The sequence below is a fragment of the Diplotaxodon limnothrissa genome, linkage group LG1 (genome assembly GCF_057381915.1).
Source record: "Diplotaxodon limnothrissa isolate DT_005_m linkage group LG1, D_limnothrissa_male_GT1.1, whole genome shotgun sequence".
In the NCBI taxonomy this organism is placed as follows: Eukaryota; Metazoa; Chordata; class Actinopteri; order Cichliformes; family Cichlidae; genus Diplotaxodon; species Diplotaxodon limnothrissa.
The window spans coordinates 20,623,997-20,651,171 of NC_140596.1; the positions used below are offsets into that span (position 1 = coordinate 20,623,997).

The 27,175-nt window shown below is 39.5% G+C and overlaps 1 protein-coding gene across 2 annotated transcripts in view; it reads right to left on the minus strand.

The window, feature by feature from the left end:
• Positions 1–5,610: 5,610 nt before the first annotated feature.
• The window catches only part of cpne7 (copine VII), a 30,618-nt gene continuing 9,053 nt past the window's right edge, over positions 5,611–27,175 (minus strand). The window contains exons 4-15 of one of the 2 annotated variants that reach the window (XM_085354773.1): positions 24,928–25,002; positions 20,420–20,503; positions 20,235–20,324; positions 19,915–20,013; positions 19,621–19,707; positions 19,269–19,328; positions 18,525–18,658; positions 11,335–11,389; positions 8,393–8,444; positions 7,905–8,038; positions 6,813–7,049; positions 5,611–5,763 (exon numbers count right to left, since the gene is read on the minus strand). In XM_085354773.1, coding sequence (XP_085210899.1) covers positions 5,611–5,763; positions 6,813–7,049; positions 7,905–8,038; positions 8,393–8,444; positions 11,335–11,389; positions 18,525–18,658; positions 19,269–19,328; positions 19,621–19,707; positions 19,915–20,013; positions 20,235–20,324; positions 20,420–20,503; positions 24,928–25,002 — 1,260 coding nt within the window. Of the gene's footprint in view, positions 5,764–6,812; positions 7,050–7,904; positions 8,039–8,392; positions 8,445–11,334; positions 11,390–18,524; positions 18,659–19,268; positions 19,329–19,620; positions 20,014–20,234; positions 20,325–20,419; positions 20,504–24,927; positions 25,003–27,175 lie in introns of both variants that reach the window. The other variant, XM_085354768.1, reaches the window with a different exon arrangement.

A 27,175-nucleotide genomic window follows, 5' to 3' on the forward strand; every position in this document is an offset into this window, starting at 1 on the left:
TTTCACATTAAGTGTTTGTGTTATGGGAAAACTTACACTGAATGCTGATAGTTTCTGAATGCTGAACGTTTTTTGTTTTCTCCCAAGCAGTAACAATGGCTCTTGAATTGCAAAATAAATGTGAAAATTGAAATGAGCTCAGAGCAGTCTGACCAAAAGAGAGAATGTCAGTGGACGGCACAAGGGTGCGGGAGAGTGCGATAACAAATGAGGCACGATTCAGGACCACGGGATGACATTGCTTGACTGCACAACATTTTCTCAAAGTGAATTTAATTGAACTCGGAATCCAAACTTCATTCTCCTCTGTGGCGCTGTGTCTTTTCTTCTTCCTTATCAGGATGCTTGAATCCTGATTCCAGATGACTCATCTATTGACATGTTTGAAGAGACTCGCTTCAATCAGGCTCTCTGCATGCATGATCGACCAAGGGTGCTGAGAAAGCTGCTGGTGCCCGAGAACACGGCATCATTTGACGATAATATAATGTAATCGTAGGAATTGCTTTTCCTTTTTGTAACTTGCACAGGTGCTCCTCACAAAAGCATTATTAACAGCTTTATTCTTTAACTTGTGTCTATGTCTATGCGTAAACATACATGTATGTGCACAAAGTAACAGGAGAATAACGGGCATGTGAGCGATAACACTGGGTAAGCTTACTGGAAGCATTTCAAAGGTGTGTACTGTTCCCTCGGGGAAGGGGGAGTAGCTAATTACTACAGAGATTTCCCATTCTCCATCACTTATTAGTCATTTCCTCATTATAGGCAACCAGCCACTGAGAATAAAACCAACCAATGAGTCCTCCTCCTGTCCTTACTTCTTTTGCAGCACCTCCAGATAGACCTCCAAGTAATACCAGGGCGAGGGAAGCCCAGCTGAGTTTAAAGGCATTAAAAGTAATGTGATAACATGGAGGCAATGAGCTGCTTTCACTAAACAACAGCACCTTGTCCCAGGGTGCAAGCCTGTTGTTGATTTTATTGCCAGTGAATGTTAAGCGATGGTGAGTGTTCTTTAATTGTGGCCATAAATCAGTCAACCAGGCACAAAAAGGGCTGCAGAAGAGAGCCCGACAGCGAGAGAAGGAAAAGCCGTCTATACTGGACTCAGAGCCCACCTGAGGCTCAAAGCCATCCTGGACATTTAGTGGCCTTGATAAAAACAGTTTTCATCACAATCAAACCCCTCCTTCGTTCATAAAACATGTGCAGATGACCTCCTGCCAGAGTCCTCGCCACATCCTGCATCTTTGTCCCTGAATCTGACAAAAATGAAGGTCTACGTCTCCCCACAAGTAGGTGTCACCATGGAAACAACCGTTATTCAGTGCTCTCAACAATAGCCGTTAAATGAAAGGAGCTGTCTGATGGAATTAAAGAGTAGGCTTAGTCCCTCTTTCCATGCAAGGTACTCACAGCATCGGCAAACCACACAAAGCAAATGTGTAGCTGATAGCCTAACCTACTTTTTACCAAGCACATCAGTATCGCTTTTTCTTTTCATCCTGCTTGTGTGGCAGCGTGAGGCGAGGAAATGTTTTGTGAGATGATCACTGGAATATATGAGTAGGATCAGAAGAAGCTAGATGACAAAAGAAACAGATTAATGCTGATTCGAGATTTGAATCATTCAGTAATTAATCGTTTATTTAATTACAATAAACCCCAGAGACATTTTCACTTAAATGATGAGATTTATTTACCTAACTGCAAGACAAAGAGCATAAACTACAGGAACAGAGGTTTGTGCAAATGCAGGCTTGCATATTAGCATATCATAAAATCCAAAGGAATGACTGTACAGCACAGCGTAACAATAAAAGTATGCATGCAATAAATCCCTTTTTTCCCTTTAAAGAAATCAAATATTTACTAATGATGCATGGGATCCTTGTTGGCCACGGGGCCGGCAGTTACACCAGGTTCATATTACAGTTATGGACTGTAAACCCTACTCTGCTGAGCAGGGGAAAGATAGAGAGAAAGAGAGAGAGTGCATGGGAAATTTCCGATACAACGAGGAGGTGTAAAACCTATGACTTGTTAATTTTGTCTGACAATAGTGCAAGAATAGATAAGGGAGAATAAGTAGCTCAGTGAATTCCTCACAGCTTTTTTTTTTTCCAATCTGCAGAGCAAGATGGGTACATGCACTGCGGTCTTACTGCTTTAGTTAACTCTTGATTGCACCATTATGGTGCAGTAGATAAATTCTCATTAGAATAAGAATGCCGTTTATTTTATTTAAAAAAAAAAAAATCGAATTAAGTTTGTTGAGCCTTGATGATGCCTGGGTTCAGGGCAGTTCTTGCAAACAAGCGCACAATTATTATTTCAGCATTCCATATTTGAATCATTGTAGTTAAAAGGAAATGGAAACAGAATAGGATCTTTAATTGATTTGAGTAAAGATTTCGAAGATTTGTTTGCGGAAAATCTGGTGAAGCATAGAAGACCCATCCATCACTGCTGTACAACCATCAAACACCCCTTGTAATTTAGATAAGCCATGAAGCATTGTTGATGATAAAAGCAAACTAAAGTTGCTTATAAGGGATAACGTTTAGCCTGAATTCTGTGGTTAATTACTGATCATTTTTAAAATCCCATCCCATGCAAATGTTAAAGATATAAGGGAATGAACCATTTGAGCCGGAGCAGCTCATAACCTGAGGCAGAGTCGCGTAGAGTGAGATACTGTAAGTTACAGGGGACAAAAAGCGTATTGCCACGTTAAGGCACAAATCACAGAATGAACATGGATGTCTTCTAGTTATTAATAAGGGAGCTGGTTTGCCCTCAAGGAACAGAAATACTAGTTGATATCTGCACTTCCTGCCATATTTCATTAGAATAAGTGGCAGCTAAAGGATTATGATAAAGTACAAAGCTTGCTTCATTGACAAAATCTCTTAAAAAATGCTTTTTGTTACAGTAATTATCCAAGAATGGCAACATTTTCTGTGCTGTAAATCGTTCACAGGAGAATAATAAGGACTGTATTAAGATGCATGAACAGCAAAACAATTATTCATCATGCAGGAAAGTCAAAACTTCTGAATAACCAGCCAAAATCTTCAGATGCTGATTATTCCAGCCGAGAATTTCCTCATTTTTGCATTTATTCCTACCCCGCTGTAAACTGGTAACATGGCTCTACGCTTCAGCTGTGAGACGCAATTCCCTCCAGGATTATTTACATTCGAGTAACCGAGTACGGCTCTGAATCAAGGCCTGCTGAATCAATAGGTCTCATCCTGTGATCCACAGTGACAGAAGAATCCTCAATAGCTGATCATCAAAGTTCAAAAAGCAGCTGACAGCAGAGGTAGCTGTGTTTAGGTGCTTTCATGGGAAGTCAATAATCTGTGTCTGGGGAAGGGTGGTTAAACTCTAGAGGACAAATCAAAGTCTGACTAGTATTTGTAGTTTGGAGTGGATATGTGCATGATGGAGTAGCTGTAAAGACTTAATTTGCTTCCTGTACATTTATTGGCAGTGACAGAGTGGTTTCTTTCCAAGTGCATTTGTCACCATTCAGAATCATTCACAGTGCAAATGCACCATTGTAGATAAATATACGAAGTACAGGGTCAAATAAAGAAGAGCCAAACCGTGTTAGAGTATAATTTGCACATTATCCAGCTTGACAGTCGTGGAGCGCTCATGTTATTTATTTTTACTGAAACTCACTACTGTATGATCACGTTTTTAAGCAATGGTCATCAGATGATTAATGAGGAATTTAACACTTTCTGTGGGGCTTAAACTTGTAATTATTAACACTGTCATTAAAGCAAACCTTGCATATGCAACTGAATACCAAAGGAGAACACAATACTAAGAAAAATATAGGATTTCTTTAGTTCAGGGAGAGATTTCATTCAAAACGTAAAAATCTTTTGAATGAGTGTTGATCAGTAAAAATGTAATGCTGAGGTGAAATCTGCATTCTTGGAAATAGTTACTTGATTAGGCAAAAGTTTTTGTTGTCAAGGTTATTTGTACACTTGAAAATTAATTAAATGCCAAGAGGACGCCTTTTGAAGGACTATCTGGTGCTGTTGACTTTTTGCACACTCGTTGAAAAATAATTGCCGGTAGCTTAAACACACAGTCTCTCTTTTCTTCTTTAGATTGCAATATCCACACAGGTATTCACAGAACAATAATAATATATATATATTTTTAAAAAACAGCAACTTGTTTTTCTGCTGCAAAGCGTTTCAGTTTAGAGACTGTGCTTTAAGCACTGTAGCATTAGTAATAAGGGTAAAACATGACAGCTTTTTCTGACTGACACGGGTTACGGGCTACACTCTGAACAATATGAAGACAATCTGACAAAGCTCAGGCAGGATAAATAAAAATGAAGGTTATGTATTTTATATACTGAACATTGTGAAGCTCAATAGAACAGCAAAATCAAAGGTCTCCATCCAGTAAACGGGAAACCTTCAGGCAAATAGGGCGCAGTCATCGATTAGCTCTTTGAGAGTATGTTACTCGAGCTTTGCTCACGGATACCCGCAGAAAAGGCAGCGCCTTACAACCTTTCGCTACTACACAACCACCCAAACACATCTTCCGTTCCTGTCTTGCTCTGTCTTTTCGGCTCCCTGTTACAACTGAAAAAGCACACCAAGAGCTGAAGCTGTAGCAAATATTGCAGATTGCTGAAGTTATTATGTCGCTTGCAGTTTCACAGAAGTTCAAGATGAACAAGTCTGGCATGAGAGCGCTCAACAAAGATATTTCCATTGCTGCTGTTTTTTCATCAGGTTTTCTTGGAAAATGGTTCAGAGCTGTTATTTAGACGCTTATTTTACACAGGATACATACATTTGGCAACCTGTACAGTCCAACTGTCAATCACACATGGCACTAATTGTTTTTGTTTGCCAAGAAGTAGTAGTGCCAGTTCTTGCATTTGCAATGAGGGCTGCTCTTGATTTGTTGATTATGGTTGCTGCCTTTTGGAAGAAAAAAAAAAGCTTTTAAGCCTTAGCAACCGTTTTCATTTATTCCAATGTCAGGTCATGGGTTGTTTGGCCAATTCTGCAGACAGATTTTGATTTGCAGGGCAAATTGTTTATTTGTTATTAACTATTTTAAACCATCCACACGTCCATACTTAAGTTAAAACAATCAAATTGCGATGAAATCATCTGGTATAGTACCTCTCCAAAACAATATCTGAACACACTGTATGTATAAGGGGAAAAAGCTGAACTTCATGGGCAACAAAGAATATTAAGCCTGCCGCGATCAGTAGATCGTCACTAAGGGATTTGTCTGCATGCATAAAAATCATGGGGGGAAAAAATCCTCCAGGACTCCTGATGCTGAAACAGCTGGATGGTCGATTTGCACAGTCAGAGACGAGTGCTCAATCCGCACTGAGCGCAGAAATATAACCCACAATCTCTGTAGTACCGTCCTTGTGTAAACACTTTGCTTGTTTTGAAAAATGAAATACACGAGCGACAACACATTTAGAAGGTTTTTTTTCTCCAGTTTATGTCCAAAGTGAGACAAGCATCCTTCTCAGTTTGCCAGACTGATGCTGTGGTCAAAGCTTGGTCGCGGGAACAGGGTGTGCAGTTATTCTGTTGGAGTGGTGGCAACTGGGCTGAGGATGGGAGTCGGTAAGTCCCTCATAGGACTCATAGGAGAGATGGCCTTGTGGCTGAAGTACTCTACTACTTGGCTGGGCACCTCTGCCAGAACACATTTGGCCAGGGCGGCAGGTGATGCCTGCAACAAAGTTAGAGAACAGCTGGAGTTGTTAAGACAATTGTTAAATATTGTTTTAATCTGTGATAAGGAACATAAAGGTTATAAGGTTTCTCATCTACATCTAGAGCCTCTGGTGGCAATAATGATGTTCTTTGTTTCAGACAAATTTTTAAAAGTACGTCAGAGTAAGACCTCTATTAGATGGCACCTGTTGTGTGCATTACTCTGTACAAAGTCTGTTCTGTCTCACTCCCAGGAGTTACATCAACCAAAATAATAAGTCCTGCAGTGTTTGTTTTACTGTATTGCCACTGATTTATTCGTGTTTTTCTTACTATTAAGGGGCAATCTACAGTTGCACAGTAGCATAAAGTTATACATATACATTACAGGAACATAAATGTGGCAACATATCTTATAATTCATTTTCAACTTAAGTGACTTGCATGAACTGATAGTTTCAGACTGAAACACTAACCTAATATGCAGTAAGTAAATTAAAATGAATCTGATTCATCAGAAGTGGCCAGAACAGCTTTAGGTCTTCTTGCATTGACTGTCCGAATCTCTGTAATTCCAGCAAAGCAATGAACAACATTACTTTGAAATGTGTTCACTGATATGGCGTTTTGATGGTTGTGGCTGAATTGGCTGATGTGTACTATCAGATGAATGCAGAGTCAGGAAAAGATTTTATTTAGTTTATGCATTAACTCGTTATTCCGTGTATTCTGTGCATATTTTCAGAAAATAGGGAGACATGAACAAGGATCTATAACAGACGGTGCAATTATACATCGGAAAAATTACTAATTGGATGTAACAACATTAAGAAACCGTTCTCGTGTGTGCACATTTCTGGATTTCCTCCAGTCCATGATGGCCATCTGTAGCAGTTGAAAAACCAGCAAAAGCTGCCTGTTTATTCTTTTAAATGACAAGGGCTTAATAAAATTATAATAATTATTATTTTTGAGAGCATCCCATGCTAAGCAGTCACACAGAGCAGGATTGAAAGGAATCCTGAACAAGTCAACAAAAGCAGACAGATGGAGAGAAGGACTGACCGTTTTGAAGTCTCTGAAGGGCACAAACTGCACAATGTCTCTGAGGACCGGCTCGCCCTTCGGTGAGCGTAGGACTCCATCGTCTCCATCCAAAATTTGCATGTCTGTGAAGTCGGCATTGCCCACACCAACAATGATTATGGAGAGAGGCTGGTAGGAGGCTCGTACAATGGCTTCACGTGTGTCTGCCATGTCAGTCACTACACCATCCGTGAGGATGAGCAGGATGTGGTATCGCTGGAAGAAGATAAAACCTTTCACTGTGAATTAATCCATGCTAACGTTAACCCATTTCAACCGCAACATGTGGTTCTAAGCTCAGTGTGCGCTGTCATCTGAAGGAGGCCTTTCATGCTGTTCTGGATCATTTTACAGCCTCTGCTGAGTAGAAAAGATTATGTGTTTGTGTTAGTTAGTCAAAAATGTTACATAGAAAACAACAGAGTCCAAAACAAATAATAATAAAAAAAAAGAGCATAAGATAAAGAACAACTAGATCACAAGCAGAGACACCACATGTGTGTCCGTGTGCGCAAAATTAATTTCAAGTGTGTAATTACTTGAGCAGCATGGACCCAGGATATTAACATGGAACAATGTACTGTAAACACTTCGGATTGGTCCAATGAGTCGAAGTTTGTTTGCTGTTACTGTTCAAAAGGCAGACTGACATTTAGGAATAAATTATAATGAAGGTCAGTGCAATCACAGTATGTGTAATAGTTCAGAACACAATGTCTGTGCAGGCGGTGGATCAAAATCCTGAGTCTTTACTCTCAGCATTAGGAAACATGAGCAGCAAGTAACTCTATTAGACACACTTTAACTGCTGTACAAAAAAGGAAATGATATCAAAATATGTTGAATGAAATATTGTCAATACAGCTCTGTATGATTTAAAAAGTACTACTTGTTTTATAATGGGCTCCTACTTCTTTTGGACCAAAGGAAATTACTACTATTAGCAATGCTGTCTTGAGGAATTTCACTGGGAGGCAAAAAGAAACCCCGGGAAAAACAAAAAGGCCGTATAAAATAAAGAACCAAATATTTCTGAGGAAAAAGAAAAAAAGAGTAAAAATGTGCACTCACAGAAGCATCTTTAATGTTGCCGTCACCTGCCGCCACCTTGGCTAGCCTGTTAATGATCGGAGCAACGTTGGTAGGGCCGTACAACTGGATCTTAGGAAGGCAGTTCTGGTATGCCTCAACCACTCCTTGGATCTCTGATCAAAGCAAGAGCGGATTGAAGAAAACATCATCACAGGTACCTACACCTGTCAGTTAACAAGTCCAGGCTGAAGTGTACAGTCAGATGACTCATTTGCTGAATACTAACAAACTTGGCCTGAATTATTTTTGTTGTTGTTTTTCACAATTTGAAGACGGACACTTTAGGTTTCAACCAATCAGTTATGAAATCCATGAATATTATCACATTAAAACACTAACTTTTAAGTAAGTACAAAATTACAGAGAGACAGAAATGGTTGCACCTAATTAGTTTGTGTTATTTTACCGGTGGTGTAGATGCTGTTTCTACTACTATCAGTGGAGGTAAACAAAGCCCTTCAACCTACCTTCACATTCATCATCCTCTGGGTTGAAATTAATGGCAAAGTCATGGGACACCTGTGAGTGGGGAACGAGAGGAGAAAGTGTGAAAGGCTTCCAATTTAGGATTTGGTGAAGAAATCGAACCTTTTTTTACTTCCATGTTTTGTTTTTTACTGCAATTCTGTTAAAAAATGTTAGGTGAATACAAACGTTTGATCTAAATAGAATCAAAAAGAGCAGTTGACCAAAACTGAAGACAAGTTTTCTGTGTGCTCATGTTATTCCAGTAAAAATTACAGTTTTTCAAATGGACCAACTGGCTGACTGGACTGGACTGGACTGGGAAACACACATTTGGCTTAGAAAATTACAAGATAACGAACTGATTGAAACTAAGCAGTTAAATACCCGGGACGACAATGATGATGATAAGAAACAGGTGAGTACATGGCTGAACTAAATCTAACTAATGACACAGGAAGTGAAACAAAACATAATGCACACAGTAAAACAGGAAACACATGGAAAAGTCATATAAGGTAAACACAAGACAGCAGGATAATAAGACACAGGGTAAATATAATAGTGACTCACATCGCGTGGTTGTCCAACAAGAGGATTAGGTTTTGGGGTTTTTTTTTAACTAATCAAGGGGAAATACTGCATTTCCTAAGATTAGTCAAAGGCAAACTAGATCAGATCAGGTGGTAAACAGACAACAACATCAAGAGTTGTGATTAAAATGTTCATCAAATATTGCCGAAATTTGACACGTATTGTTTTTTTAACGAGGCTTGCGTATGTCCCATAATGGTGCAGTCTATCTATGCTATTTGTATACATATCCCGAACCAATTATTCGTCACACTATACAGTAATGAGCATAAAGCATGTATTACGTGCTTAATATCTGTTTTTTTTAAAACAGGCTTTGCACCCACTCTTCTTTTAAATGTTTTTTTCCCTGCAATCCAAATGTCAGATACATTTTGTTTATCTCAAAGCTGTTTAATTGGCAAAAATAAAATCCCCCTCTCAATCCATCCTCTCACAAGAAACTGTTTTTTTTTTTCCCCACAGGCACCAACTGTCAGCCAGATCAGTGACAACTGACTCTTCTCCAGCTGGCTACTTTTTTTTAACGTCACTTTTGTAAATCACGTCTATAACGTGATTTACAGCCTGAAGTGAGTCACAGTGTAGAGTGTTTAACAACAGACTTTCTCACATGACGCAGCAGTACAACACCCAAGTGTAACATTAATGACATTATAATGTCTAATAATGCTATTAACAGCCGTCTCCCTTTTAAATGGTCCATTTGTGTGCTTCTGATTGTGCCTCTGGTTCACATATAGCTTTCAGAGACACTTAGATGGAACAGAGCATTTTTAGGCACTGGTAATATTATTAGTTTCATTTGAGCTATTCCAACTGTTGTATGACAGTCAGACATTAATATTACAATCTTAAAGAAACTGTAGTGTTCGTAACATTTTTTTTGTTCCTTTGATCGTATAAAATACTGCACTAGTTGTTGTGAATGTGCCTCTGTGGTCAGGAGATTATTTGCATGAATATGTGCCACACTCACTCCTGAGCAGTTTGCATTCAGCAGGTGGCTCTAATGGCAGTCACAATCAAGCTAAAAATCAAGGATACTTTCCGGCCACCTGGGAAGCACATAAGAGGTCACTTGGAAGAAAACAACTGGCCCAAGACCAGATGCAAATGAAGATCGTGGTTGTTTGAAAGGCAAACCAAGGAGACGTACGTGCAAAAACAATCCTAATTTCATTATTGACTAAACCTTTGGAAGTTTTTTTTCTTCTGTATTTAAGATTTAAATAACACACATTTAATCACGAGTATCAGCAGTTACAGCCAAGAAAGGCTTCATAGTAAAATGAAAAAGGTCAAAGATTTTGCAATGAAATGTGTAGAAATAATACAACTCAACTACTTGTTACTTGTTTTGTATTATTTGTGCTGTGTTAGAAAAAATTATTTATTCTTTTTTTATTCATTAATTCCCACAGCTCATACTGTATGTGATAAATCTTTAGCATTAAATTAACATCTTTAATACTTATGCATAATGCATAATAAATGGTACCGCGGTCAGAAGAGCCCTCGCACTTCTGGCACCTAGTACAGTCCCTAACCTATGAGTCCACAGATGCACTTTATGATTTATCGAATAGCTTAATTTAGAATCACCTGCGCCACCAGCGACAATAGATCAACAGGACACGGTTTAAATAAAATTGGCTCCTGTGAGGAAATCACTGCTATGGCAAATTCAGAAATTAATAGTTTGCATTATTGAGCTGCAAAGCTGAGCATGATTGAAATGATAATTATGAGTGTTTCCTACTGAAGAATAGCACATTACAATCTTACATTAAACACAGGCCCTTCTGGTCTGATAGACTATGTGAGGATGGTGTTTCGTCCGTGTGTGTGTGTGTGTGTGTGTGTGTGTGTGTGTGTGTGTGTGTGTGTGTGTGTGTGTGTGTGTGCTCACTGTTCACATGACAGACATCTCCCAGGGGCTCTATTTAGAATCACCGAGGGCTTTCGGTTCCCAAAGTCTAATTTGCTTAAACAAATGCTCTCACACTCATGAATTCTTATGTAAATTGAGCATCAACACTCTGGGGCTTCTGTGTCATTGTAACGTGATATTTTCTCGAGACAAGTGGATATTTTAAGACGAGGGGCTTATGAATAAAAATACCCTCGGTAATTAGTTTTAAATGTGAAATTTTGAATGACAAATTGTGTCCTGGAACAGGTCATGAAAAATGGCTCACGTAACGTCAAATCCCAGATTAGTGGAAAATACCTGGTTTCGGTAAGAGCACACTTCTATACAGCACACATCATTATCACTGGAAGAAGCACAGTGTTTAGAACAGAGGAGTAAAAAGGGAGAACAGAGATGCACACAAAAAATACTCACCTCATAATTCGGAGGGATTCTGGCGCCGAACCCCAAAGCTGAAAATCGCTTGTCACTGAAACGATAAGCAAATTAATCAGTTACAAATTAAAGCAACTGCATTTTAATCTGTGGTTGCCTTTTGATTGCAATCTGGAAAATATTGATGGCTTATCCATCTGTTTGTATTTCTGAGGGCATACCTCATGCTTGTTTGCATTTTAGAACGTGTTAAAAGCTTGAATTACAATTTGAAATCTGTCCCACAGTCAGTGCAGACAGCATTTGCACCTGTTCACAGAGCTTCTAACAATTTTTAGCCTCTTCATTTTTCACTGTACCATTTAGATGGGAAGATATTACTTCAAAAGTCTGTTAAGCTGGATTCGCTGCCTCCAGTCAGAGGCCAGGGTGCACAGTTTGTATGAATAACAAGATAGTACACTCCAGATAAAGTGTATTATATTTGCCCACTACAATTTTATTTGCGTGTCTGAATTCTAAGTATGGATATCCTTTATGAAATGAAAAAGCAACGTCCTGTTCAGCTTTAAAGTAAACTTGAACCTGACCCTGAACCCCACACCTCAGCTGTAGACAGCAAGTGTTTGCAGCACACTAATGGGATTCAGTGCCTGTAACTCCACTGCACAGCAATGCTGGAAAGTTACTCACAGTTACACAGTACCTGTGTGGAATATCTTCCTCTAGCATTCACTCAGACATTCAAACATGAAATGCACAACAAATGCACACTACCTACAATACAAGACATGATTTTTATATCTTCATGACATATCTTACAGCTCAGCTTTGTTCTCGTTGTCCTGTTTCCATTTTTGCTCTTTTGATTTGATCTGTTTTGAAAGCCATGGGTTTAACCAGGCGGGATAGGAGCAAAAGACACATTTGGGTTGCATTATGGAAACTGAAGGATATTGTTTTGGTCACTCACTTTCTGTTACACCCCATTAGAGCATCCTGTTCATTAGCTTTATTGAAAAAAACTACTGTATATGCAGTATACAAATACATACAGTAATGCCTGTAAAGTAATCTAATGTATTCCGGCAAACAAAAAGTATTTACAGTAATATTTTGGGAATTTCTGGGCATTTAGAGTAAGCACTGGAGCTGTCACGACTTGTTTTCAGTCACATCAGGGACTCTTTGCCTACAGACAGCTTTGTCTAATGGCCGCTTCTGTTATCAGGACATTTATCGATTTCATGCCTTCATCACTGACAAGCCAACCCAGCTCCGTGCAATCGCAAACAACATCTTCAGCTCTTGGTTTGGGGTTGAACAAACATTTTGAGATCATGTCTTTTATTCATTTATTCAGGACATGGTGTGGGTGCCTCAGAGGGTGGCCAGCAAACTGCACAGTGTTAGGAAGTTGTGTTATTTGGTGCATGGACAAGTGTTGATTGGAGAGCCTTTTATCCACTTATAGTGGCTAATGTGGCTTTGAGGCAGCTTTTCAGAGCTATCAGAAGTGTTTGATTAACTGGTGTTTGTGGACTTACATAAACACTGGCACAGAGATGATTTTCACACTTTCAGAGGGAGCAATAACTCTTAACTGCCTGATAACTATTGAAAGAACTAACTTCGGCTTGACAAGTTTTAGTTGTACTGCAATTAGTAATAGCTGTACCAGGATTGTTATTTTACTACCACAGAAATGACTGGTTATAAGGGCCTGAGCAGTAACAGTGGGAAGGCCCCATTGTATTTGCGCCATTTGTTATTATTTATGAAGTAATGAAGCCTAAAAGTACTCAAAATTAGCACATGTGTAAAGTCTGGTGAAAAGTTACATATTTTATGGTTTCAAAAAAGTTTTGCTCTATAGCGCCACCTAACACATCTTTAATGAAGTACTACCAAGACATAGTTCGAGCTACTTGAATGAAGTTTGTTACACACGAGTGGGGTCCACTCATGGAAACCCAACAGGAAGTCCACCAGGCCTTATACTTTTTTGAACTTTTGACTTTGTCCAAACAACTTCCTCTTTGGCCAGTTTAAACTTCAGATGTTGCCTATATTAAAGTGTGGCGCTTTTGATTGTTGTTGAAGGGCATGTTGGTGAATTCCAATAATTTGCCATGAAATTTTGATTGTACTATTCCTCTCAGGCTGATTGCATTCACCTTAAAACCAATGTGGTGATGCATGCCATGGTGCCATGCCTATTCTGCATGAAAGAGGAAATTGTTGTTGAAGTGCTTGGCAAGCTTGAAAAGTCAAGAAATTTGCCCCACTTCTCAAGCCTAATGACAGCTTTCTTGTTTTTTGGGGGGGGGGGGCTCTGATCACTGAATATGGTAAAACGGCTCCACAGCACCACCTACAACATTTCAAAAAATCATCCCCTGCACTGCATTTCATCTATCTGTCTGAAATTTGGCAGCCTCGTGCAGTGTCCTGAGATCTCTTGGAACCATAACCAAAATCCAACAGGAACTCAGCCATTTTGGATTTAAAGTGTAATTTCAGTGCAATTTATTTATTTATTTATTTTGCCATTTTCAGGCCTTTTACATTAAAAAAATCCTGCTAAAGATATTTTCAGACATGATCTTTGGTGAGTCCAATCTAAAGACCTTAGTAACATTAAATTGCAAAGCTTTTGAATTTTCGTAAAAGGTCATGTCTGTTGTGACCAGAGATGGGCAGTAGCGCGTTACTTGTAACACGTTACTGTAATCTGATTACTTTTTAAAGTAACGAGTAAAGTACGTGCGTGTGCTACGATGTAATGGGAAATTCACCGAGAAACGCGCAGATTCTTTCACTGACCGCTGCGGCACACCTGCACCAGGGCAAACCTCCGCCTACCCCACTCCTGCTTTACAGGTGAAAATAGAGCAAAATGACCGCTAGTCTTTGACTTTATTTATTTTCTGCTGTGTTTCACTTGCATCTATTTGAAAGAGTGAGTGTAAACACAAAAAATATTTTATTTTATGTGCTGGAATGTGCAGAAAATAGGTTTAAATGTTAAACAAATTTCTTCCAGTCAGAGAATGTTGCATATAATAAAATTTTTACTTGATGCATAAAGTTAAAAGATTAAAACTGATAAAACAAGTTTTTAAAAAAAAGAGACTTTTCCATTTGATTACATTTTGTATGATGGATTATGCAGAAAAAGCAGAATTGGGCTGAAAGATCTATCGCTTTATTACCTATTCAGGTTGTAAATCGTGTTTTTAAAAAGTAACTAAGTAACTAAGTAATTAATTACTTTTGAAAATAAGTAATCAGTAAAGTAATGGGATTACTTTTTTGGGGAAGTAATCAGTAATTAGTTACTGATTACTTTTTTCAAGTAACTTGACCAACACTGGTTGTGACTCGCCAAATGTATTCGCCACAGGAAACACCAGAAACTCAGTTGTACATTGTCCAGTCTCTTCCAAACTTGACGTTTGATGGGACTCTGGAGACATCTATGTGCCTATATTACGCTGCACTTATGGCGCCGCCAAGTGGCAACAGGAAATACGCGGTGTGTGATAACTGGCAGTTCCACGCATGATATACATAAAATAGTTAATGGGTATTATGCATCTCCAAGGTACTCATTATTGTTGTTGTTACAATCTAAGGACTTTGCCATAATCTGGGACTATAATAAATTATCAGCTTGTAGTTTCAAGGCATCACTGATTATGGCTCACAAGGCAAACAGGTGCCCGTGTAACATTAATGTATTCTTATTTTTGAATACGTATTCCAGCTAATGCGCTAAAATACTCCAGTAACAGTGCTCCACTGACATTTATAGACTTCCTGTTCAATAGATTGGGCAAGTGATACCACAGTATGAAAGCAGCTCTAATATCCCCTTTAACAATTAAATGTTTTCAACTGAAGTTAAATCCATTTTCATCGAGGAAAAAAAAACAGCCTTCCTTTCCAACTGAATACAGGCTTTACTCCCACGATTTTGACCTTTCAAACACATCGAGGCATTCTGTATCAATGCAAGATAATAGGAAAGAAAAAATGTTTTGGGTTTTGTATTGGTTTTTACCAGCTTTGCCAGTGTAAAGAAAGAGCTTTAATGAAAATATTTTAATGTGGAAGCAGTTATTCAAGCTGAGCCAATTTTGCTTTGGCGTGTATTCTGTTCCTGTTATTGTTTACATAGAAAACTGATTATCCTGGCCCCGGGACTGTTGTGATAACACAGCAAATACATTTCATGAAACTTATTAAATATGATATGACATAGGATCGGCCCAGACGAGAGAACAGAGGAGACTGGCCACAAGTCATTTTCATCATATGAATTTTGCCCAAAGTCCACGGAGGTCACAGTTTTCTCCTCTTCATCAGCACACGTGAGGAGCCACAGGGCGATGTGCCCGGTGTAATAGCCCTCTCAGCAAGGTAAACGAGCCTCTACCCACACAGACAAAAGCTAGTCACTCCAGCTCTGTAATGCACTCCTCTGCACGGACTCTAAAATCCCACATCACCTATATTCACTAAAGGCTAAAAGGTTTGCTTGCCCACATTTTACACCTCAATAACAATTCCAAGGGAAGGGCTGCCTACACTTGCAGCCGCTGTTGGCCCAGAGACATGTTTCCATGTATGATGCTGGTGTGCATCAGTGTAAACATGGATGCAATAAAGCCACAAAGATGAACTGAAAATTCACAGGCAGGATTTCAGTGTCTCCGGCGCTATCGCTTGCATGCTATAATTAGCCAGACAGTGCTCCTGATATTCAATAGGAGGATCTGCATAAATCAGGAGTTGGGGTGTTAATCCTCATCTGGCTTACTTTTGACAGATGAGAGGGTCTTTCTCCAAAACAGATAATATCACAAATTATTTTTCATTAATTAGCAAATACCTGCAAGTATCCTAAAGATATTTTTTTACACATCGATACTGTAATATTTGTGCTCTGTTGGCCAATCATTAAAAATACATGTGACTGAAGTCAAACATTATAACTACAGTACATCAGCCAGTATTTACAGTAAGAGGAATCCTCAGAGGAAAACAGGCTTCATGCTGCACCACCTCTGTCTTTACATCAGATTCTACACCATGCTGTTATTTCTCCAGCCATAATGCCTCCCACTTCTTTTTGAAGTGCCTGCTATCCTGGTGTCAGCCCCTATCTCAGCATGTGTTCGTCTGTATCAGGGTAATGAGCCTGTGCGAGCTAAGAAGGAGGACCAATCGCTGCAACAGATGCTGAGAAGAAACTGTATCAGTCAGCTATCCACAGGAGAAGCAGCCACATGCAGCTTCCTATGAGAGCAAAGAAACTATGACAGACATGTAAAACAGCACGACAGCAAGAAGCGCCACATACTCGCAGGTAGAGTTAGGCTACTACCTGTGACACGCAAGACTAAAAATATTTAGCAGCTACGCGGCAGGAAATGAAAGTTACATAAGAATGATTATGATTTGATCAACATGGCAGGAACAACATAGCACTGTATAGAAAATAATGAAATAACAGAAGGTACACACGGAGATGTCTTTAGTTTTTCGTTTTTTTGATAAAAGTTTTCTTGGCTGCACATCCATGATGACAATCTCCTGTTCCATAACATCTTAAAATGTGAACTTGCTGCCATGTTCCAGAAACCAGTCTGAGCTAATCTGAGCTTTGTGACATTGTGTTTTATCCTCAGAAGATGGGTACACTGTGGTCATAAAGGGATGGACATGGTCAGCTATAGTACTCGGGTGGTGCTCAGTTGGGACTAAGAGGCCCAAAGTGTGCTGAGAAAATATCCCCCAAACCATTACACCCCCACCAGGAGCTTGAAATGTTGGCACAAGGCAGGATGGGTCCATGCTTTCATGTTGTTTACATCAAATTCTGACTCTGCCATCTGAATGTTGCATTAAAAATAGAGACTCGTCAGACCAGGCAACATTTCTCCAGTCTTCTATTATCCAATTTTGTGCAAATTGTAGCCTCAGTTTCCTGTTCTTTGAGACACGAGTGGTACCTGGTGTCCTGTTTGAAGGGTTCCTGTTGCATTCCTATCAGCTGGAAGCACTCTGGCTATTCATCAATAAAGCATTTTCACCCAGAGAACTGCCCTTGACTGGATATTTTGGACCATTCAAATTCCAATAAATCAGTATTTTCTTAAATACTCAACAGCAACAAACATGCCAGGTTTAGAGTCACTTCCTCACTTCCCACTTCCCCATTTTAATGTTTGGTTAGAATTTCAGCAGCTTGTCTTGACCACATCTATATACTTGAATGAGGTGCTACCATGTGATTGGCTAATTAGATATTCGCATTGCCAGAACAAGTGTGCCTAAACTGGGTGCCAGTTTAGTTTACAGGGTGCTCAGGCTAAATCCAATGGCCCGGGTTCAACTCTAACCCAAACACTTTAGTCTCACTTCATTTTATTTATTTTTCAATCTACGACGCCTGAATGGATTCGAAAGAAATCCCCATATTTGATAATTACTCTCTGTCCATCAAAATCTGATGTCTGCAAGATTTAAATGCCGGTGGCTGACAGGGTGAAAAAGGTCAGAATGTCACCTATCTCGCACACAGGCAGAGGGAAGAAAACTAATGTTTACTTTGAAATTGCCTGATGTAAAATGACCGTAAAGGAGTACATCCACAAAACTGCATAAGTGTCCTTGACTGCTGCCACCAAGACCCATCTTCAAGCCCCAGATTAGCCTCATGCATAAATAATGCCAGCAGAGGCAAAACTTTACTTGCTCTAGTTTTTCCAGGTACAAACAGTTTTCTCATCTATAAGAAGATTAAAATGTATTTACTATCGTGAACGACGGTGTTTAAGCTGCAAGTTACCGCTGACTTTTTTCTTAAAACTGCAACCCGTCTGTTAGAGAAAATTAAAAGTGCCAAATTCATTTCAATGAAGGAATAAATGCGAGGGAAAGGAGCCGGTGGTCAATAGCTCGGTTCCCATAGTGTCACAAAAAACTGGCGAGCAAAGCTATAATGACCTGCAGGGTTCTCTGCCCTTCTGTTTCAACACTGCACTGTTTCCATTACAGTCCTAATGCTGTGGATCAGATGGAGTGGCTCCTTTCACTGGCAGAGATTCCACTGAAATGGCATGTGAGGAGCACTCTGCAGCTCTGCTTCACAACAGGAGACAGTGACAGTCCCTGTAGGCCACAAAAAGCCTTTTCTGAGAAACAAAAGATTGACAAACCTGTCATAGTCTTGACAGATCTCCCCCACAGCTATCAGAGCCTTTAGGTACTCGTTGGGCTGGTAAGGGTTGATGTAGTGCAAGGAGCAGCTGTTCCTGGGGTCTCCATTGGAGGCTGTGAAGTCAATGGCAACCTGGTGGGAAGAGAAAGAAATTGCAAAGTGTGCAACATGAACAGTTCATCAGAATCAGTTAAGCTTTTCTTTTGGCACTTGACTTCCTGCAAAGACTTTTACTTGGTTGCTTGAATGCTTATTATATTCCGAGCCATTATGAGTGAGGGAGCCTGAAATAAACCTAATGGCAGTATAAATTACATGATCAGAGGTAAGAACTTGCTTCTTTTTTTTACGCCCACATAGACTGAAGCAGCATCACCTCCCATACACAGTAGATCCAAGCAGCTAGCTATTTCAACAAGGGAGGACTGCATCTACCACAGCAGTCCTCATGATTAACATGCATTGCTTCTCTGATCCAGCCAGAAAGCGAGAATGTGCACTACAGAGGGCAAACCAAAGGGCAAGAGTTACAGAACATTTGAATTTATTTCATGAAACTGCCTCCAAGAAAGCTATGTGTGCACAAACAAAAAGGTCAGGAAAGAAGGAAACATACCAAAGTCTTCATCGAGTAGCAACATGATCGGTGTGCCGAGCACAATATGTAAGTCATGAAACTAGGCTGCAGTTAACAGCATTCAGTGACAGCGAAGCGTCATTAAAGACAGTCGGTTTAATTTACCGTAAAGTGAATTTGGCATCCTCCCATGATGTAGTCTAAGAAGGAGTAGACTCTGTGAAGCTGCGAGGCAGAAAAACACAAATCTTTCAGGCAAAACCGCAGAAGTTATGATGTCACCAGGTCATTAAAGCACACCAAATCTGTTCGCTATAAAGGTAAGAAAAAAATGTTGTGCTGTATGCTGAAAATGTAGTGGAGACTAAAAATGCTCTGGAAAGTCTTCCCTTTATAAAACAATAACAGAAACAGCAGCAGTGTCTATACCGCTTTGTAAACTGAGACAATGAAACACTGACTGATTCTCTCTAGGGTGTTGCTTCTTCTGAAGCATGTTTCTGCAGGAGTTTCCTACCTTGAGGTCAGTGAGAATGACAACTCCTGAATTTTTATAGTTTCTCTTCTTCTGTTTGTACTTAGGATTCATACAGTCCCACGACACCTTGAACAAAAGCAAGTGAAAGACAAAGAACAAAAGCAACAACCTGTGGCATTTTGAACATATCAAAGCAGCCTGACATTGTTTTTTCCTTCCATGTGTGCTGGATTTCAGCAGAGAAAAATCAGAGGCACACTGGGAAAGGATAAAATTGTTACACAGCTGTCTCTCCCCTCCCCTCCGCTCTGCTCCACCTCTCCATTCACTGACCTTATTTCCACTGGAAATTTTCTGCATTTCCCTGAAACTGGCGTAGAATTCGCCAATGAAGTCATGCTTCCCCCTGGAGTCATGATCCCACACTAGGCACTGTGGCGCACACACACATACAGACATTGTTTACTACTTTTGACATACAACAACTCATTCATATATCCCAGGTATACTCATAGAAAATCCATATACAAATCAAAGTGATGTATTTTCAGTGTTCTGCCCTGTTTGCTGACCCCAGCTGAATCACGCTGGTCATGCAGTTTCTGACTCACTGACTGTGGTTTTTGCAGTCACAGTTCTAAAACGTTCCCTACCTTGAGCTTCCGGTCTTCATCGCAGCTGCACAGGGATATGAGTGACACTTTGAAGGGCTCCCACACTGGATTCAGGTTGTTTTTAATCACCTGTTAGAGAACAAGTACAATAACAACAGAAGTAAAGTGTTAGAAACACATTAAAAGCTGTCGATGAAACCGGGGTGGGAATGTGGTAAGGTTACCTCAGTTCTGTAAACAAGTTGCTCGGTTTCATCGTCATTGATTCGATAGATTTCCAAAAATGGGTCCGACTTGCTGAAGAGATCCTGCAGAAACAGAGAAGACAAAACTGACTAACCCACTAGATCTGGAGGTGAGAAACAACCAGTTTCAGGAAAGATTTTTCTTCCTTTACTTGCTGTAAATCAGAAAAGGAAAAGTCTATAAAACTAGTATTTCTCTGGTTTTCTTTTTTAGCTTTATTCATTCATGGACTCTCGCAGAGGTCAATGTCTGTTAGATCAAAAGATATGAAATATCACATTTAACAGAAAGGATTTGGTTTAATTCAATTTGCAGTCTCTTCAAGCGTTTGCTAGCGTTTACAATGAAGCTGTGACGATTTCCACCCGGGCTTGGGTGCTTGTGATATCTCAGTATGCTTTTAGTATTTGTCCAGGTGATTTGTACAAATGTCTGCAGACACTAATTCATCGTTTGCTGATTGCAGGAGGAATAATTGTCAGGTAACTGTCTGCATGATTAAAGGACAGGAAGACGCAGCGTGGTGGAATTTTTGAATAAGACATCATTGAGGAAAGGGTTGATCTTTTATAAGCTTCTAAGTCATGCCATAGATTTTTCACTCAAGTATTGACATTTTCCTTCAGCAAATAGCTTGTACATGCTACGGCTGAAGTTCATTAGCAAAGTATTTGCGCTTTCCTTTGCGTGTTGCAACTTGCGCAAAGTGCATTTTAAACAGCCCCGGCGATCGGCTGTAATGAACACGATGAATTCAGATCAACTCACTAGTGTTTGTGTCCATTTTCAGTGTTAGTAAATGCCCCAATTAACTGAAAACACGTGGAACATTTTGGATCTTTTATAGTTATTTGTGGTAGCCTTGAATCATCCCCTGAGTCTCAAGTTCAGGCGTCTGAGAGCAGAGGCAACACTGATTATTGAGGTCAATTGATTCTTCTGGGAGGAAAACAAATAATTACTGTGTGTGCGTCTGCGTGTCTGTGTCGTTCTGTGTGCCTGTGTCGGCTGAGTGGGTGAGGGGGAGTTTTGTGTACAGCGAATGAGACGGTTAAAGATGCATTTCCCGCTACATTAGCCAGATACATCTCCTGAGGGATAGGAGCAAAAAAAAAAAAAAAAGAGCTGTAAGATCCTTACTTTGTTGCCATGACAACCACTAGCCAGTGGCATCAGTAGCATGGACTCATGAGGCAAACATGTCAAAATTCAATTTCAGGTTTACAATAACTGTAATGTTTATCATTAGCAGTTACCACCATCTATCATGCCTCCTAATTAATCCTTCTGCTCAGCAACGTGAACGGGCTGACATTCAGTATTTACAGCAGGTTGAGGGGATGCAACTGATGAGCAGCTCATTAGAAAGAGTCATGCTTCAGTCATCATCTGTTGTCCTTGTTAGATAATTTGCTATATGCAAGATGCCTGTCACAGCTAATTTATTTTGTTAAAAAACTACTTAAGAAGACATCCTGTCACTTGTAGCAGGAGGGCACTAAGACCCAGGCACAATTCAGGGGCCCAAGGTGAGAGCACCTGACCCTTTGAGAGGCTCATTAGGTGGGTTAGTTTTATTCCTGCTGTTTTACCTTTATTAGCTTGTTTCAGCTGGGATTATTTTACCGTAGGGATGTATGTGTAACCTGGGGTGCTGGGGCGTGAATGTAATAATAATTAGTATATAAGTAGTTTCGTTTTTTTGAACTTTCATCACGATCCTGGACCAGTGGTAGTCTCAAGGTGCAGTGAAGGTTGCCCAAAGTGTTCACTTTTAATCATTTTATTTCTCGTTCTCGGTAAACTCTAGCGCAGTGCTAATAAACAGCTTCTATTTGTATTTAGTGCTGTGGCTCCTACTGTGGGAGGTTATTGTTTTCTGTTAATATTTTATGTTTATGGTGGTACTGGTATTACTTTAGGTATTTTATGCTGGAAGTTGTGGGTTTACTTTGAGTGGAGTGTGGGTCATTCAGTCCAAGTACACTCCCAGCGTATCAGTTTGCTGATTGTCACACCAACATAGCGAGACTCCTTAACTTCTGACGTTTTGTTTTTTTTATAGGCTTGGTTATACGAGCTGTAGTTACCCAGCTTGAAATAAAAACCTTTGTTACAGCATCTTGACCCATACTGATTGTTGGTTTTCTTATTGAGTCTCAACAGTGCAATTTATTCAAGTGCTCCACACTGATAAGCTGTGATAAGTTTATGGAAGTTTAAAAATCAGGGCATTCATGAGGTTCTTTTGGAGGATGCCCAGAATCTGTTTGTAGTGCCTGCATAACCTACAATATGTTGGATTACATGTGGTTAGGGACATGACTCCACATGTAAATATAAATATTACAAGTTTGCTTCTGCCACAGTTTTTGCTCTTGCCTTTCTGTGTTCACTGTTTTTCTCCTGTCATCCCAGCTGGTAGCTGTACATAGCTGCCCATCCCTGAGCCTGGTCTCTTCCTGCTAATAGCAGGAAGGGGTTTTCTTTCCAATATTTGCTTTGCAATCTTTACAGTTGCGAAGAAAATGGTTAAATGTATACATTGTGCTGATTGGGGTATCTACAGTTTCATGAATGGGAAAATTGTCTTATTAATATAAAGAAGGTTTCCAGTCGTAACTTCTTTTCTTTTTTTCTATCTAATAAAAAACACCACAATTTCAAAATAGACAACACCTCTCCTGCAGCTCTACATTGAGCATCCCCAATGAGTATCACTTAAAAAAAACATCTCTCGGGTGAAAGCCTTGAACCTATTGCACCACAACAACACTATCCTGATCTGCTCTGAAGACAGCTGGCACCGACCAAAGTCTCCATTCTCGTTCTGTCTCTGACTTGAATTACAATATGCTGAAAACTTGCTATGGATTTTTGGTTTCCACTCATGCCAACGACAGCCTGCCTACCCCAGCTTTAACACAAATATCTGCAACATTATCTCCTCCCATCTGAGCAGAGGACACTGAAGAAATGCAATTTTTTTTTAGAGATGCCAGCACTGTTCAGAGGCATGTTTTGAAAATGATGGAAAATTTCTTACAACCAGCTTGTCTCTTATATCCAAACCAAGTTATGCCCACAATCCTAAAAAATTAAGCTTATATGTAACTTCAACAAGAAAAATCTGTGATCTTTTGTCTGCTTTCCTGAGTGCTCCCCAATCCCATCCTGTCAACATCATGAGTGTAGTCAAGGGTTGTCAAACATAGGGCCCCAGGGCCAGAATCGGCCCCATAAAGACTCTAATCAGGCCCACTGGAAAATGTGAAGCAAGATGTATTGTTGGGATTTTTAACTGTATTCTTAAAAGTTTTGCAGCTTCTCTGCTGATAAAGATCTCCCCTTATCTACACCAAAGTAAATGATAAAGTGGGCTTTACGTGGCCCACAGTGTAAAATGAGTTTTACATCCCAATCCGCCATCTCTCCATCTCCACCTCACACTGGTCACTGCATCCAAGCATGTCTGTCTTCATCTTTGTCTTCACCACCATCAGCATCCAGACTCCACTGGGTCCTGTCCTATCACTGCTGGGACTACTTTCTATGATGTTTCCTCAGAGTCTAATCACCAAATAGGTTATTAATTGACTTCTGTATCTTAATAAATGATGTTCAGTTCTTTCAAAAGGTGTCTCCTCGCTAACATACAATGGGTTATTTTTGGAACCAAAATTAAATTGTCTTTGCTCCTAAATAAAATCAGTATCTAATCACAGTCTATATTGTTTGTTCAGAGCAAATGAACACTTTTGCATCTGAGTGGCAAGTGACTGCACATCATTTCTCTAAAAGTAAGTAATTTATTTGGGTTAGAGTGGTTTCTCCAGCATTTCAACAGAAACTGGAGACTTGGGGCAGCCATTACGAGGAGGAGAAAATGGACTTCACAACAAGGATTTATTTTTATTATTTTGTACTCCATGTGTTGGAGTCGGGTTCAATTTCACTGTCAGTGTGGCGGTAAAATTCAGAGTGGAATTCCAAAAATAAATGCACATGCTGTAGAAAATTTGAATTTTTTTCCAAATAGAGCTGGAAATCAAAGGGCAACCTGTGAGTCTTGAGTCCCGAGGCTCATTCCTGAAAACATGGTGTGACTACAGATCATCAGAGTTGTAACTGGATGTAAACTCCCGCTCTCTTTTTGATTGAAACATGCCTTCAGCAAAGTCTGACAGCATGAGTCCGGGAGAAGCTAAGGTCAGTGATATGCAGCTTTAAAGTAGATCAACATTTAATAACACAAATAATTCTGAATACTAATATAATTTGTATATAACAGCATGGTTTTTTGTGAGAAAATATTCCCTTCTGTGAGCATAAATTTAATGCCATTGAATTACTGTGGATGGATTTCTTAGCCTATACAGTATCATGACAGGAGGATTCTCATATTACTCACCATCTAATGCTTCTAAACCGCGTCTAATAAAACAACTGTGTTGGTGTTTCAATCAAAAACGTGTACTCCTCTCACCTTATCATCGAGCTTCTTGGCACAGAAGGAGAGTTCCACATATCCGTTGTTGCCAGAAATTTCCTCAGCGTGCACCTAGAAGGAAAAAGAATTTGGCAGTGATGTTTTTGTGTTTGCATTTCTATTATTACTGTTAAAAGAAATGTGACTTAAGACTGTGATATATATTTCCAAAACACGACCTTAAAGCTCGCAAACATGACTGTCGTGATTCAAGCTCCAGAATATCAATACAATATCATTTGTCAGCATTTATAACAAACTATCGCCAATAATTAGTGGCTCCATTTTTTTTTATTGCATTAGCTACTGGAGTGAATCGTGCTTTTATTTCAAAGTGTCCTTGAGCAAGACACCGAAGCTCAAAATCCTCCTGATGAGTAATTTTATGAAAGCTCTCTGTCATCACTGTGTGAATGTGCATAAATGTGGGAACGGGCAGACACATTGTGAGGCTCTTTGGAAAAGAGATTTTTAAAAGCTACGTAAATGCTATCCATAAAGGATAAAAGAGACGTTTACGTCAATGCAAAGTTAAACAGACAAATCCACAAATTACACGGCAAATAAAATTCCACTCTTGTAAAACTTAAATGCCCCTGTGTGACTCAAATATCTATCATCAGTTATAATGAGTATTTGTACTGTTTTGATTTTCTATTGCAAATGAAAGTGATTTTAGAGTGAAGTCCTGTAAAACGTTTAACCAGTAGGTGAAAAGAAGAATGAGTGAGTAAAAATGCAAGAAGAAAAAACATCAGAAAAATACTCCAAAGTTAGTCATCACTTAACTACAGCACTGTACAAGAGTGCAGAGCCACCCCTCATTTCTTTATTGTTTGCTAGGAAAATGAGAAGTGCCATCATTTATTGAAACACGTGCAAACAGATGTGGATATTTGGTATGAGCACCACTTATCCTTTGACGTAGTCTGAACTTTCTTAGGCAAGCTTTCCTTTCATTCCTTTAAGTAGTCTTCAGGAATAGTTCTCCGGGCTTCTTAAATGATAGTCAAAGCTCTACTTTATAAATTTTGTTCTGTTTTCTGTCACAATGATCGCACACTCCTTTAGTAATTTCTGTGGAGCTCTGGGGAGATAAATTCTTGACTGATAATTTACCCATGTCATCTTTACTGGTTGTGTGTTTGGGATGGTATTGCATGATGAAATCCAGAATCTATCCAAATCTGCCGGCACTTTTCCATCAACTTTGAAAAGATCTCAAACACCACCTAGTGAAATGCAGCCCAAACCGTGACAGAGCCTCCGCCGTGTTTTAAAGATGGCTGCAGACACTCACTGTTGTACCTCTCTCCTGAACTTCTCCATACATACTGATAATGGTTTGAAACAAAAAATTCAAATTTGGATTCATTACTCCATCAGATCTGTTGCCACTGATTTTCAATCCAATTCTTGTGTAAGTTTCATACCTCAGCCTTTGCTCCCTGTTTCCCTTCTTTAAGAATGGCTTCTTGACAGCCACCGATCCACAGAGACCATTTCTGATGAAGCTTCAGTGAAAAGCAGATGGATCACCTGAAGGGCCAGATGCATCTCTCAGGTCTTTGGAAGGACCAGACTGGAAGGTTCATCTGCTGTAGATCTTTTTTTTTTTAGACCCAAAACCTTTGATTTTGACTCCCACATGTCCAGTTTCCTTAAATCTTTTAAGGAGAAACTGCTGATGATTACAAGATATGCCAAGTTGTCTGTGTTAACCTGAGCAATGACCTTACTAGTGCAAAAATACTATTTTGTGCCTGTCAAACTTTATTATCTTTGACATTTTTAGTTGATTAAGTTACAGAAATAGAAACATTTCTTTGACTAAATGTGTTTTTGTGACAGGCTACAAGATAAAAATGGTTGGGTTCTTTTAGCTGTCTGTTATGTGTAGACAAAATATTGGTTAATCCCTTGAGTTAATCTTTTTTTGCACTTGAAAGATACAGGTCAGTGTTTATGGCTCAACAAACAAAAACAGTCCTCTGAAAATAGTTAGGTTGAACTAAAAACCAGTGGAAAAGCAGCCTCCAAAGAGAAATTGTGAAAGACCTTCAGAAAACCTGGGAAATGATTCCTCAAGACTACGTACTAACAAGAAACTCTGACTCCCTGGAAGCAAAATATAATAAAATGACTGGCTTGTAGTATAAATGATCTCTACTTTCTTTCAGAATACTCCAAAGCTAGTCTTTACTGATTTGTTTCTTATTTATTTGAAATCCTTCGAATGCTGCTA